This window comes from Pseudopodoces humilis, chromosome 6, assembly GCF_049639895.1.
Source record: "Pseudopodoces humilis isolate 2021_Gansu_Grassland_sample_001 chromosome 6, ASM4963989v1, whole genome shotgun sequence".
Taxonomy (NCBI): Eukaryota; Metazoa; Chordata; class Aves; order Passeriformes; family Paridae; genus Pseudopodoces; species Pseudopodoces humilis.
Genome location: NC_142205.1, coordinates 68,397,660 through 68,411,874, shown reverse-complemented (window position 1 = coordinate 68,411,874; position 14,215 = coordinate 68,397,660). Strand labels below are relative to the sequence as shown.

General features: G+C 38.1%; 1 protein-coding gene across 2 annotated transcripts in view; it reads left to right on the top strand.

Annotated features, from left to right (window-relative positions):
- Nucleotides 1–10,347: 10,347 nt before the first annotated feature.
- SYNPO2 (synaptopodin 2) overlaps nt 10,348–14,215 on the top strand; it is a 79,145-nt gene continuing 75,277 nt past the window's right edge. For both annotated transcript variants that reach the window (XM_005533146.3, XM_088056239.1), the window contains exon 1: nt 10,348–10,580. In XM_005533146.3, coding sequence (XP_005533203.3) covers nt 10,452–10,580 — 129 coding nt within the window. In that variant the 5' untranslated portion in view covers nt 10,348–10,451. The remainder of the gene's footprint in view (nt 10,581–14,215) is intronic.

Here is a 14,215-nt window from a genome sequence, read left to right as displayed (position 1 = left end):
ATGCCAGTGACTCTTCCTTTTTCCCTCTGCTGAGTGCTGACCTCCTGCTTCACAGCGATGGAAAAGCTGAGCTACCCCTCAGGCTGCTTCCAGCATAAAGATGTCCCAGCACCTCATGCTCATTAAAGTTTCCAAAGTATGTTTAGATGAGAAGAGGTGTAAATCCAATTCATAAACTTGTATTCTGTTTGTCTGAATTCATCTGCAAATTCATTTAGACTGATTATACATTCTATTCCCTGCTGTGAACTGGGATGTTTTGTTGGTTGCTGGTAAGCTTTAGAACAGCGGCACTGTTTCACCCTAGAAATGGCTGAATTTTGTTACACCCTGCAGAGGATGGGAGGACTGGGAGTACTTCACTCCTTCCCTGCCCCGACCCTTTTAAACATCACTGGCAACTGGTGGCACAATGACAGCCCCTTTTGTCTCCGTGCTCCCTATCTCCCCCAGAGGACAAAAATCAACCATCACAGAGGACATTCACTGCCTACCTCAGAGACTCTTGGTAGAGTTTGCTGGGACATCTGCAGAGCAAAACATTCTACTTAGGCACAAAAAACGATACACAAGTGAAAGAGGACTCAGTGCTATAATTTGCTTAGGGGAGACTCTGGGTCTTGAGAATAGGTGACTTGCCTTAAAGCCAAGGTCCTGATCTCTTGTTAAGTTGGTCCCTCTTAGGCAAAACCACTTTCTTTCCCTGAAACTCAGTAAAACAGAAATTTTTATAAAATGCTTTATGGTCCACATGTGGTAAGTTCTATGCAAGCCACACATTACAAAAGCAAATGTGCTTCAGAAAAATGTCTGTGGCTGCTTTCTCCTGAAAAATACTTCCTGGCTAGTTCAAGCCTCTGGATTTCCCAGTATCTCCAAACTGTGAGACTCCTCTGCTTACTCTCATGGGCTGTTGCTATTTGGTTTTCTAATGAAATCAACATTTTGGCAACTGGATCTGGAACATTTACAGGAGATAGATGTGGTGTTCTGAGAAAACTGCTGAGATGTTTCAGCTGGGGAATTTCAATTATTTTTTTAATTCATTTACTACTGTCTAAGATGCATGGGAGTGGAAGATTGTGCTACCTGGCCTTAACAAAAAAAAACCAAAACCCAAGACTTGATTATCCTGCTTTAATTGCTCCATAATGAACTGTAACATAAAAACAAAGATGAGGTTTTTGTATAATCTGATTAATAATGTATCACTTATAAAACACTGTGAATAAACATTAGGCCACCAGTCTGAAAGAGCAGCAGAAAGTGAAACCATCCTTTCTGTTTGCTTGCTGAATGTATGGAATTTCTCAAACACTGATATATTTCCCTTTTACTTTCAAAATCATCTGAAGTAGCTTTATTTACATTTGCTTTCATTTTATATTTCCTGCTTGTGTTTAAAAAATATCTAACTAGTACTAGTACTGGTGGAGTCTTGCTATAGAGCAGTACTCAAACTTACTATCAATAAAAAAGAGTAACTGAGTGAGTTCTTCATAAGAAACTGGTGATTTGGTTGAGTTACTTAAAATGCAAATACTTCTATGTGTGTTCTTACTTTGACTGTGCTTCTGCTTTACTCCACCATTAATGTCGAAGTAAAAAAAGTCTACCTGAGCATGGAAAAATCTACATAATAGATTTTATTAGAATCGAATAGATAATGGGAAAGAATCTTTGTTTTTTGTAAAAATATCAGTCTCGATTACAAAGTATTTTTCAAAATACTGGGTTCTTGCTATTTGGATACCTTTAGTATTAAAGCAATTGATGCCTTCCCCATGATCAGCAAAAATAAACATCAGAATTATTTTTTTTTAAAAAAATCCATCATGCTATTTTTTACACCACAGAAGCAACAGAGGGATAGGAGAGGCAGCTGGCATTAAAGTTAAGGGCAGGAGCAAAATTCCACGTCACGCTCGGTGTCACAGCATGCGTGGTAGATTTGCACTGTGGAGACGCATAAACCACTTGTTCAGCATTTACAGACATGGGCAGTTGTGTGGAAAACAGACAGATCCATGTCAAGGCCAGCTTCAGAGTACATGAGCACCAAAAGCAGAGGCCTGTACCAGAGTCAGGAGGAGCTGAGAAGTCTGGAAACTGGTTCCTGGCAAGAAGATGCAGCGCAACAGGCAGGGCTGCAGGATCAGCAGGGGTTAAACATCAGGGTGTTCTTGGAGGGCAGATTTTCCCAATAGAATCTGCTCCACTTGGAAAGGAGTTAGTTATCAAAGAGTTGGAATTCTTGTTCCTATTGCCAGGAATGAAGATAGCTGGGTTGCTTCTTAATCTATTGCAGTTATTTGGATGGGGGGTAAGATTTCATGTGGGGAGGTCCTGGTAGTGTCACCTCTGCTTCTGTGGTAAAGCCTAACCAGCACCATTCAGAGGCAGGGTGAGCAATGCTGTCTGCCTTTTGCAGGCAGGACTTGATGTGAAGGTAACTTTTTATACGCTGTCCTTTTACCAGATGCTGTAGTTGGACTATCAACATCCAACCCACTGGGCCAGCCACTGAGGAAAACACTTCAGTGTAGTTGTCAAGTGAGTGTTAGAAACTGCTTCACAAACCTTACAGCTTATTTTGTAATACGCAGGAAAGAGGGAAGGAAAGGATACTCCAAGAGACTCAAACTATCAAACTACTAAACTACAAACAGGGAATTTCACAGGTTTTCATATTTCTCAAGGTTTCACTGTGTATCTAGCAGCTATTTCTCCCATTTTCCAGGCCCAGACCAACCTATGAGAGTTTTCAAGTGTAGAAACAGAACCCAAACTTCCCAAGACCCATACTGCGTTATAACTCAGTTTTTCTCTGCTTCTCCTATTCTCGTTTTCACTATGGAAAAATTCATTCTTAGGAGCCTTCCAAGTAACAAACAATACCTGCTTTAAACTGCAGTGCAAGAATAGTTGATTTTTATGCTGGACTGCAGCCATGCATGTAATTGAGCTCTTTCCAAGCAACCACTCAAGGGAAGTTAATCACCTCTGCACTTGCTAACAGGAAACAACATTTAAAAGATGAAGTCAGATGCAGGTGAGTATTCATCAGACTAATTTTAAATCTTTGTGTTCAATCCTCAGTTCCACATTAAACCATAATTTCAAAATTTAGTAGATTACTTGGGCCTAATCCATATCTCAGCTATGATTGAAATATATTTTCTAACTGAATATGATGTGGTTACTGTTGAGTAATTTCACTATGGTATATCAGAGGAGAGTTTTGCATGGCTTATTTCTTTAGCCCAACAAGCTGGCATGAAATGTTCTTGCAACAGAAGAGGGGAGATTGTAAAATCTGACTGTCTAAAATGAACAGATAGCTAAAAGGTGCTGTGTTGCTTATCTGCCACCTTTAAATGACAATTCAAAGAGCAGGATGAAGCATTAGGGCAGAGGTGAGGAAAGTGAAACACCTGCTTGCATTACTCACATGCAAGTTCCGTTCAAAGCTCTGCCAAGCTTTGGCAAAGAAGATCAATTTTGATTCCCATAGGCTCTGTTAGGAAGAATGTGATGCAGCATCTCCCTGCCAAAACCAGAAAGAAAATTACACGTAAATAGTCTTCATTTCATTTTAGAATCTTTTATCAGAATTTTTCCAACTACTGAGGCCAAAAATGTAGTCATCCCATCTCCTGGGAATCAGAATGAAAAGGAAATAGACACCTTAGAGTCTTTCCAAGTCCCAAGAGTAAATTAGTTCTTGCTTGCTAAAACACAGGCATAAGTAAAACCAGCAGTGGAATGACACCTGGAAACACGATTTCTAGCCCAAAACCCTACTTCTAGATTAACAAGAAACAGTAATTCCAGTGTCACTTTTTTTTTGCCATGTTCACAAACCTTGCAGTGAATGTGTTTTACTTTTTCTCACAACAAAATCTTGTAGCTATTTTGTGTATTAATTTTTTTGACACAATCTGAAATCCTTGTCTTTTCATAAAGGAAAACCTTCTCAAAAGATTTTTGTCCAAGAAGTCCAGGAAAAAAACAAGTTTACTTCTCTTTAGCCAGTTTAGGGAAGTATTTCCTGATTATCCAAGACTGGCTGTGGTAGGAACAAGTAAGACAAACACCAAAGAAATACGAGAGGTCTCTTCCCCAAATTCTTGTCTCTTTCAGTTACTCATACATTTTTATGTTTTGTATGTAATGGTGCAGTTCTTTGACTGCAGAGGGCCTGTGATATGTACATGGTTTGAGAGCTGCTCATTAATTGGATTGTAGTTACATTCTCTACACAAATTTCTATTTACTCTGGTATAATTCAGCAAAGCTCAATGCTAAAAACATTGTTTCTGTGTTTTGGAGGAAAGTGGCTTGTTTCACCAATTTATTAGGGTTTTTTTTTCCCTCACAATAGATCCAAAACTCCTAATCTAGGATGACACCCAGTAATCTAAAAGCTTAGAAATACCCTCTTGTACTTTTCTCTGCTTCTTCCACTGCACTACATTTGCCAGTCCTGAAGGTGGGGAAAAAACCAAGAAAGCAGGACTAGTTCTAAAATTCCAACCCATCATACAGTACCTTGCCTTATAATCCACATTAGGGATTAAAATTGAAAGCTTTTACCTTTAATGGTGAGGAACTGCTCATGCCTCTTATGAGTGTGAGCAGAGTTTCCCTGTCTAGTCCTATAGGTAGCTAAGAATTATCTATTACCTGTATATTTAATTTGTTTTCACTAAGAACTTGGTCTTACTGGTTTTGGTACCTTTGCCACTCAATGTCTGTACTTGCAGTGAGCAAAACCTCTTGTCTGCCAGTGCACTGCAGCGTTTCCCATGCAATCAAAACATCTGGATTTTATTAATTTGTCTTGTAGGACAAGAGAATTTTGCTGGAAAAGATGAAGAGAATTAGCTTTAATGGATGTTAGCTGGAGCCATGCATTTGAACCTTCCATCCATATATTTAATTCACATTGTCATTTTCTACCTCTTCTGAAAATTAAATCCTTTCCATATGTCTCTGTTCCTTGTTGCTTCTTAAGTCAGGAGAAAAAAACTTAAGGGTAGCAATTAAGCAGAAATGTATTTTTCTACTTCTGTAAGGCTTGTGGAAAATGATGTTGAGATCTGCCTTCAAAATTTGCTTTTGCCTTGTGTAACTACTGAATTGTAGGCCTACAAAACAAGATGTTACTAGGCAATGATTTGGGAAAAGAATGTCTGCCGAGGTGCTTGACATTGGCCAGATTGCAGAAGCCACTTTAAAAAAATCATTTGAAGGGATATATTGGAAGAGATCATCTTAATTTAGAAGAGACTGTGTCATGATTTCTTTAGTGGCATGGCTGTGATTTTATCATTTGTTTCATTAAACCAGCTATCTATTTACAAGTAAGGGATATTCTCCACATAATTAACAAAACAAAACTAAAAAAGCCCCCCCAAACCAAATTCAACCAACTAAAAAAAACAAACAAACAAACAAAAAAAACCCCAAACACCAAGAACTCAACAAACAAATAAGCACTGGCTTGTTTTGTTTTGTTTTGTTTTTTCTTTCCCCCCACCCCCTGCTGATTTTCCCATTTGGCTAAAATCACATTCTACAATAAATTGGGTAGTTTATTAAATTGTTTACAGATGATACAGTTAAATCTGGAAGGCTGTTAAAATAGGTGTTATTGGGGACCTAGCTTATGTTGATTTTAATGTGGAAAAAAATCAGATATGAAAAGAAAATGAAATGCAGAAAAAGAAGGAAGTCAGACCATCTGGGTACTTACAGCAGTAAAATGCTGCCCATAAATTAGAGATCATGATATCCCCTTTCCCTCTGTCTCTTCCTCATTACTAAGGAATGGGTGGAAATGTTTGCATTTTTAAAGAATCCACAGACCTAGGATCCTACTGTAGGTGAAATGAAAGCTTTGCTTTTATTGCTGGATGAAAAGACAGACATATATCTTATTTCTTCTCGCGTTTGGAGAATGTCTTCTGAACTCAGCTGCAGGAATACTTGATTATTAGATTTTAGATAAACCCACTTGTAGTAAAACTGTCCAGTATCATAAATTATTACAGTACAGGGAAAAGTGGCAGCTGATGAGGCAAAGAAAACTAAGAAGTGGTCACCAAGACCACACAGAGCTTTAAAGGAATTCAAAGCTGAAATATCTGACCATTACTGAGATTAGAAAGTGCCATTTTTTAACTAAAGTGTTCCAGGAGAGACTCAGAAAACAAGAAGCCTGTCAGCCTGATATCTATCCAAAACAAAGAGGTGGAAACTGTAATATGGAACAGTGGACATCTGGATAAATATGACTTATCTGGGAAGAGTTAAAAAGGTTTTCATAAAAGGAAGTCCTGCCTCACAAACATAAGGCAGTTCTTTGAGGGGATCAAAAAACACGTGGATAAGGGTGATCTGATTGATCTTGGATTTACAGAAGGCTTTCAACAAATTCCTTCACCAAAGGCTTTTAAGAAAACTAAACAGCCATACCATAACATGGCTTAGAAGAATAAGGTGATACACATTGGGGAAAAAAAAACATTAATTCACATATAAAATATGTGCTTTGAACTAAGCAGTGTCAGACAAGATTTTAAGATTTTGAAAGATAATTCCAGGAACACATTAACTCTGCAGTGTCTGAAAAAGAAAATCAGGTGTTAGCAGTGTTTGGGTTAGCAACTAGAGAACAAAATCATCATGTTATTGCATAAATCCCAACTTTGTCTGTTTCCTGAAGGCTCTGTGGTGTTGCAGAGCCTCGTTTCAAGAAGAACTTAGAAGTACAGAGGATGTAGAAAAAGAAAATGAGGAGAATGAAACATGTGAGATAGTAAAGGATGATTAATTATTCTATTCGCTGTTTGAAAAATGGTGGCTATGCAAAATGTCTGTAAAATTAGTGCCTGGGAAGTGTGCCTGTGGATTGCTTGGTCACAGTTTCCCTTGATCCATGAACCAGTGGGCATCAAATGAATCTGTAGGATCCATATTCAAGGCAGAGAAGATGATTCTTTATGTCACTGTGTAGTTAGGGATGACTTCCCACGCTAAACTCAAGATATTAAAAGTTACGTAGGCTCAAGAGGAAACAGCATGCAAAAGTTCATGGAAGAGAAATTCCTGTTAGAAAGTACAGAGCTGCCACATCCTGCTGAAGAAGTCTTTGAGCAGAGGCTGCCTGGGGAAAGAAATGCTCCATTTTCTATGTTCCATTTTGCATCTATTATCAGAGACCACATTTCAGGATAGATGCTCTCACTTTGGCTACTCTACAAGTATGCCTGTTCCTACCTTATCACAGCTCCTCCAGGCTACTGTGCTGGGCTTTTTGACTGGCAGTTCTTGAAGGGAGATGAGCAAGGGGAGGCTTGACCTGGAAACCCTTTAATACAGATCTCATCACACAAAATCAGATTGAAGCCAAAGCTTTCCCTGTATTTGGGCACAGATAGATTTTGAGTGACTTCTGCCATTTGTCATTTTCCCAGTTTATAGGCTTGTTTGTGACGTCAAAGTTTTACCACTTGTTGCCTAAAACTGCATCTTTAGGTTTTAGTGAAATGATGGAGATAGTGGAAGTGGTTAAATGTAGCTGTAGTTGACATTAGCTTGAAATTTTTCAGTGTATTTTGAAAATAATCTCAGAGTTGATGCAATTTATTTAAACTCTAGAAATTACAGAGACAAAAATGCCACGAACTCCATGACAGACTCCACTTTTGTCTTGATGTCCAATTTCTGACCAGCATTTGGAAATCCCAAAGGACGCAAGAATGTACAAATGGCTATGAGCAGTATTAAAAAGCAAAACATACTGCAGCATAAGCATTTAAGAAATTCATACAGGGCCAATGGGAATTGTTAAGGCCTATGGAATAGTCTTTGTGAGATTAAGACATAGGAAGCTTTGGGTCTCCCTATCATGGGAATAGTTTTGTCACAGACTTCAAATGGTTTTCTTACTGCAGAGCAAACAAGAAATTTACCCATAGAGGAAAGCACCAATTTGTTTGAAATTGTTATAAAAGTCCCTCAACAAGCTGACAAGGTAAAAGTTATTTCTCCTATTTTTTTTCTCGTGTCAAGATCACAGCTCTTCTCAGTTCAAGTGAAAACTCCTGTATCCATTTAAATGTACCAGGTTAAAATATCCCCAAAGCTTTGCCATATACCAGAATCAAACAGGTTCTGGTGTTCTGACTGGTCATTTTTTCAGCTGAGCAATCACTAATCAAGGTTGTTCTGTTCTAATATTTTACACAGTTCAGTTACAAGGTCAAAAGTGACAGAAATTGTATCTAGTACAAATTCCCATCACACATGTGACCATCCAAATGCAGGGGTGATTCCTTTTAATTTGATTTCTCCCATAAGTATATGAAGAAGCTCAGAAACAGAGATCAGATTTGATTATTCCTTTTTACCAAAATGACAAGAGACTAATACAAGCTCAAAACACCCTAACAGTAATTCAGCATTTCATCACAAAATTGTAACATTTGAAGGACTAAGAATTATGTAATAAATTCTGCTTAAACAGCTGCTTATTTTTTGTACTGAACAGGGTGTCATAGAGCATTTGTGCAGCTACATACTGAAGAATTTTATTGCCGTAAAATCTGTAAGAACTTGCATCGTTAGGTAAAAAGGAGAGAATTTTGTCTAAAGCAAGATTCTGCCTGGGGAAAGACTAAAAATGTTTGCTTCAGCAATGTATCAACACTGCAGATGATAATAAGCAATTAGCCACCTTGGACTATTTCAAATGAGGTGTCTGCATTAAAGGTTTTCTAGCAAAGTCCCTTTAAAGGCCATCCCCTCTCCTAGTATGGCTTCTCTGATGGTGTTTTCCTTAAGTGTTTAATTATATGGCAATCTGTGCTTGTTTTGCTTCTCTAGAGCTGTTGACTTGTAGTCAATAAAGCAAGGACTCTTCCTCCTACTAAATCCTGTTATTGATTTTTCTCTGTTTCATTAGGGATCTTCTCTCCACCCAGGCTTTGTGTTGCCTTAGTGTCTTAGAGGACTAATGAAGGATTCAAGCTCCTAAAAGTCTGTCTATGTTTTCCAGACAGAATATTTCAGTTTAACAGAAGATCCTGTCTCTACCTTGATATTTTGCCTTTGAAGCATCACTTTGGGGGTCACTTAATTGACAGATGCACTGAATAGGTGTAAGCCCTCAGTGGTTACCTGCTAATTAGATGCAAAGTCATGTAATTTAAATGATGAGTGTTCCCTGTAGCCCCAACATCTCTGACAGCTTATAAACAACCAAATGTTAACACTTCAGAGGGGGACCTCAGTGAATTTATACCGTGAGAATTTGATGTCCCAATACTCTGGGTTTCAAAGAAAAAGGTGTTTCTTTCAGAAGCTTGTCCAGACATTAAAGACAGCTCACCTGCTGAACACTTTCCTTTAGAACCAGCTTAATTCAAAATGCAGTGTGATTTAAACCAGGCTACCTGACATTGGGCTGAGGTGAGGAGGAGATAATGCTGTCAGTTCTTAACACCCAGCTAGAGGAATGTTCATCTTATGCTGAAGAACAGTCATCTCTTAAACCACCACAATACCTCAATTAATTTCCTTTTTTTTTTTTGTGCTTATAGTAAGGTTCCCCTTTAAAGACACAATGCAAATTTTCCATTGATAGCATCTGTAGAGGGATCTGATACTTCATTTCAGTAATCCTCTTCCCCTCTCTGGTAGGAAAGGCAGCAGTCTGCATAAGAACAGGTATTTTTAGGGTCCAATAGTAATTCAGGTCATAGCTAAATCGCAATGCACATTAAACTATACTGAGGTCAGAGAGAGCTAGAAAAAGAAGTGATTCCATGACAAGAAAATGATAAGGAAACTTTTCTCCTTTTTTTATTTTCTTTTTTTTTACATGCCTGCAGTGCTGCAGAAAGTGCATGCAGAGTAGAGATGAACGTCCTAAAGCCAGTTCAGACTAAGTGTATCAGTTATTCAGAGGATGTACATGCTGCTTCCCCTGACATTCTGCTTCCTTTGTTTGGAGTAAAAATGCAAGAAGTGGGTAAATTAGAGTTTAAAATCTCTGGGACCAGTTACTAAAGTAAACTTATTTCCCAAATTGTCACAGGGAAATGTACACTTCATTTTGCTGTTGCTTTGATTTAGCTGGCAGGAGAGCCCTGTTCAAAGGCAGCCTTCCCTGCCTCACGGGCAAATCACTTTGGTGTGCATTCCCTCAAGTTCCAAGTTCACTTACTTTCCTTTGAAGGTGGGCTGAGCATCGGAATCTGACGAAAGAGTGGGCTGTGCCCTCGGTGCGAGGGAGCTCTTCCATTCCCCTCAATGACTACATTTGCTCGTGCAGTACACAGCAGCAGCAACAGTGTGGTGCTCTGAGTCTCCAGCTCTGCCCGGCAGACGAAATCTCCAGCTCGCTGAACATCTGCAAGCCAAGTTTTTCATGTTCTATGTGAATGCTGCCGAACTGCACCAGGAAAATGGGCACAGGGGATTATCTCTGCATTGCTATGAGCGGAGGGGCGCCGTGGGGCTTCAGGCTGCAAGGGGGCAAGGAGCAGAAGCAGCCTTTGCAAATCGCCAAGGTAGGAGCATGACAGAAAGATGTTGTTGGAGTTTTGTGGGCACGGATGATAAGACCACTCTGTTTAAATCCAACCTGCATCCTGTTGGTGTGGATCTTGTTGTGATGCTTGTTCAAATTTGCTAATTTGTTTTACAGAGATTATACAGGTACTGATTCTGTCTATGTCAATAAAAAGGGACTATTACTTTTTGGTAGCTTGCAAGTGTTGCAAAAAGTTTTATTAAATTCCGAATATTTCAATTGTGACATGATGAGTGCCTTTCAGCTCCTGTTTGCTCTGCTCTCTGGCTCTGAGCGCACTCGGCACATCGCAAAACTCAATCTCATATTAGGAAATGCTGCTTCAGTCATCTATTTATGATAGTTTTTCTACTCTGGTCATAGAATAAATACAGCTTTATCATGAGAAAATGTTCTTACTATTTTGGGAATCCTGGAAAGCATTACACTGACTTCTCTCTGGTTTTGGAAAGTTTTCCAGTCTTAGAAGCAGCTTTAATAGATGCCAAACGTTCCCTCTTATATTTCATGAGCAATGCTGAAAATTACTGGACACTTTATAAATTATCTGCATGTATAGAAGGAGGGAAAGACAGATAGTAGAAGTTGACAATAAATTAAAAATAGGAACTGGTAGCCCCAACTTGCAGAAGTACTATTTCAAAAGTAGTTTTGTTAAAAATCAGTGCTCGCTCCAGTGCAACAATGAAGATTTGTCACAGTTATTAAGGCTTATGTAACTGTATGGAGCTGCATTCTGTTCCCTGAGACAAGAGGGACAAATTTTGTCCAGGGCTCTGAGCTCAGCAGAATACCTCTGGCTGAAACAGTATGGGGACTGATCATCATCCCATGAGCCCTGCTAACTAGTTAAACTGCGGGGGAGAGTTTAAAATGTATCTTATCTCCTTCCAGTGTCTTGACAATGCAGTACACTGAGTGTGTTTCCTTTATTTTGATATAGTATTTTAGATGAGTAGCTCAGTACTTAAGCTGTAACTTTCTCAAGGTGTCAATACATTTATTAATTAGTTAACTTGAATTTACCTGATCAGTTAACTTTTTCACAAACAGCAGAAACAATAAATCTACCTCATTTTATAGGTCTTTTTAGCTCCTCTGTCAAGAAAATAACATCTTTCGCTCTTCTTTTCACTTATTTCCAGCCTATCACATTAACCATATCCAGTAACAGAACTATGATTTATTGGGGGTCTGAACAATTTTTCTCATTCCTGTTAAGTTTTTTCTTTGTTTTTCTACGTTTTGCAAAACTTGAACATGCTCACTTTTTTTCTTACCGATGGGCAATTGTTGCTGTGCAAGTAAAGCCTCTGATAACAGATGGCAGTGGACTCCTGCCACCTAGTGAAAACTTGTAGCTAGAAGTCAAAAAATCGTGAGCAACGGTAAAAGGCAAGTGATTACATAAACCAAAAGTAAAAAGCACAGGGGTTTGAAAACAAGATTCTTACTAAACTTTAGTTTTCCTAATAAAAACGGCCTATTCAGGTGAGGGGTTTGTTTTGTCTGGTCTTTTTTTTTTTCGTATTCACATCCTAGACTGGGGCTCTTAATTCTGGGGTCTGTTTTAGGACTAAAAGTTGGGACTTGAGGTAGTTGTATCTTATTTCTAATGTATTTTCGGTAGTACATATTATTACTGTGTACTCCATAATCCCATTTTCTAAGTATAGGAAAGTATACCCACATTTAGAAAAATAATAATACGTATTTTTAGGAAAAAACTCACAGGTACATGTTTGCTGTAAATGAAAGGAAAGGCTCCAAAGGGGTTGCTTACCTTTGTTAGAGCAGAGGGAAGGACACTCAAGTTCTGTCATGAGTGGAGAAGTGATTGTGGTATAGATCTAAAGGGGAGAGGGATATGAAATGGAGGGAAATGAGATAATCCATTAAAATACGTCAGGACACAAAATTCCCAAATTTGCACTTACCTACTCTTTGCTAAAGGAAACATATTGTTTTTAAAGCTGATGGAATAAGCACTGCAGCTCACTGCCAGAAGCAGCTTTTACCAGGTTTTTTTATACCTTTTAAAATAGTTTTATTACATTTATAGAGAACATGTAAACCATCCGCGCCTTTGCCTAGCTCCTAAAGCATATATTCAAGTAGCAGTTCCACTGAAATCCATGAGAGTTTTGCCTAGATTATAAATTATTGTCTTCCATTACCACGTGAAGCATTAATAGAGAGATAAAGACAAACCTTTTACCAAAAAATATCTCGGTACTTCTTCACAAATACTTTTGCAGATAAAACAGGCAATTTTCAACAGCAAATAATTTTACAGCCACTAAATTAGATTCAAGACCTTTCAGTAATTTGTTAGTGTGAGATTGCAACAAACAGATTTTTCTGAAGTATGAGAAAGTATCATTCTGCTTTTTTAAACTCTTATTCAACACATATTTGACTCATTTTCTGTAAAGGCATAAGAAGTATTTAACAATTCTCTTCCTCTATTCCCTGGCTCTGACCACCAACTTAGTTTGTGAAGTCTGATAATGTTGCAAATACTTAATAAAAACCTATTTTCAGTTAAAAAGAATTTGCACATTGTATATGCTGTCCCAATATAAAACATAAGGGCTTTAAAAGAAAGTATTTTAAATCCTGTGTCCAAAGGCATACTGTGCTTAGAAGGTTATCTAATAAACGAATGTGATTTAAAAAAAAAACAAACAGCTTAATCAGGAGTCCAAAGCTAAGGAAAACAATGGTTGTGTGGATCCCCTCACTAAACCATGTCAGTGCTGTGCTGTAGGATGGCTTTCCCAAAGCAGGAGATGGGAAATCTCAGTGTAGCAGTGTCCCTAGAAGGATAAGTATCCAAGATACATAAAAGCTAAGCAATGCATGATGTCCTTTCCATTTTACCATGAGGTATATGAAAGAAGATTTTTAAAATTAATATAATTGTGGGTTTTTTAATTGAAAATTGCTTTGCAGCTTTTAATTTAAAATATACAGAAAATAATGGCTGGTTTTCTGAACTAGCATTTGAAAGGAAGTCCTGTGAGTTTTTCTATTAATACTTAACAATAGTTAACAGTAAAGATATATCCTTTAAGAAGCATCTCTTTTGCAACAGGCAATTTAATGGAGTTGTCCTAAAGATGATTTAGATTTGTAATTCAACTGCAATGTGACTCCATTAAATTATCTTTGCAAGAGAGGTACATTATTCTCAGCATATTTGTTACCTGCACCAAACAATAATTTTATGGACTCATTGTCAAAGTCTTGGTGCTCCAAGTTTGGGAACTTAACCAAATAGTTCTAATATTTAAGGGAGGCAAGTTGCACAACTCTGACCTGTAAGCACTTCAAAGGAAATCTGGATTAGTATCCTGAAAGTAAAAATGAACAGATGCTTACAAGGACACTTCTGCTACTGCTTCCCAAATTGTAGTTTTACCTTTGGCTTAGTAGGGACATGTGACAACTGGCTGCCTGGTCATTTTAGACTTGTGCCTTTGTCCATCAACATGCTCAGATTTCAAGTCTCAGTTTCATCATTTTGGATTCATTGGAACCTGAAACAGAAAGTGAAACTCAAAGACTTGGGAACTACCTGAACCAACAGTGTGAAAATTAATGTTTGAA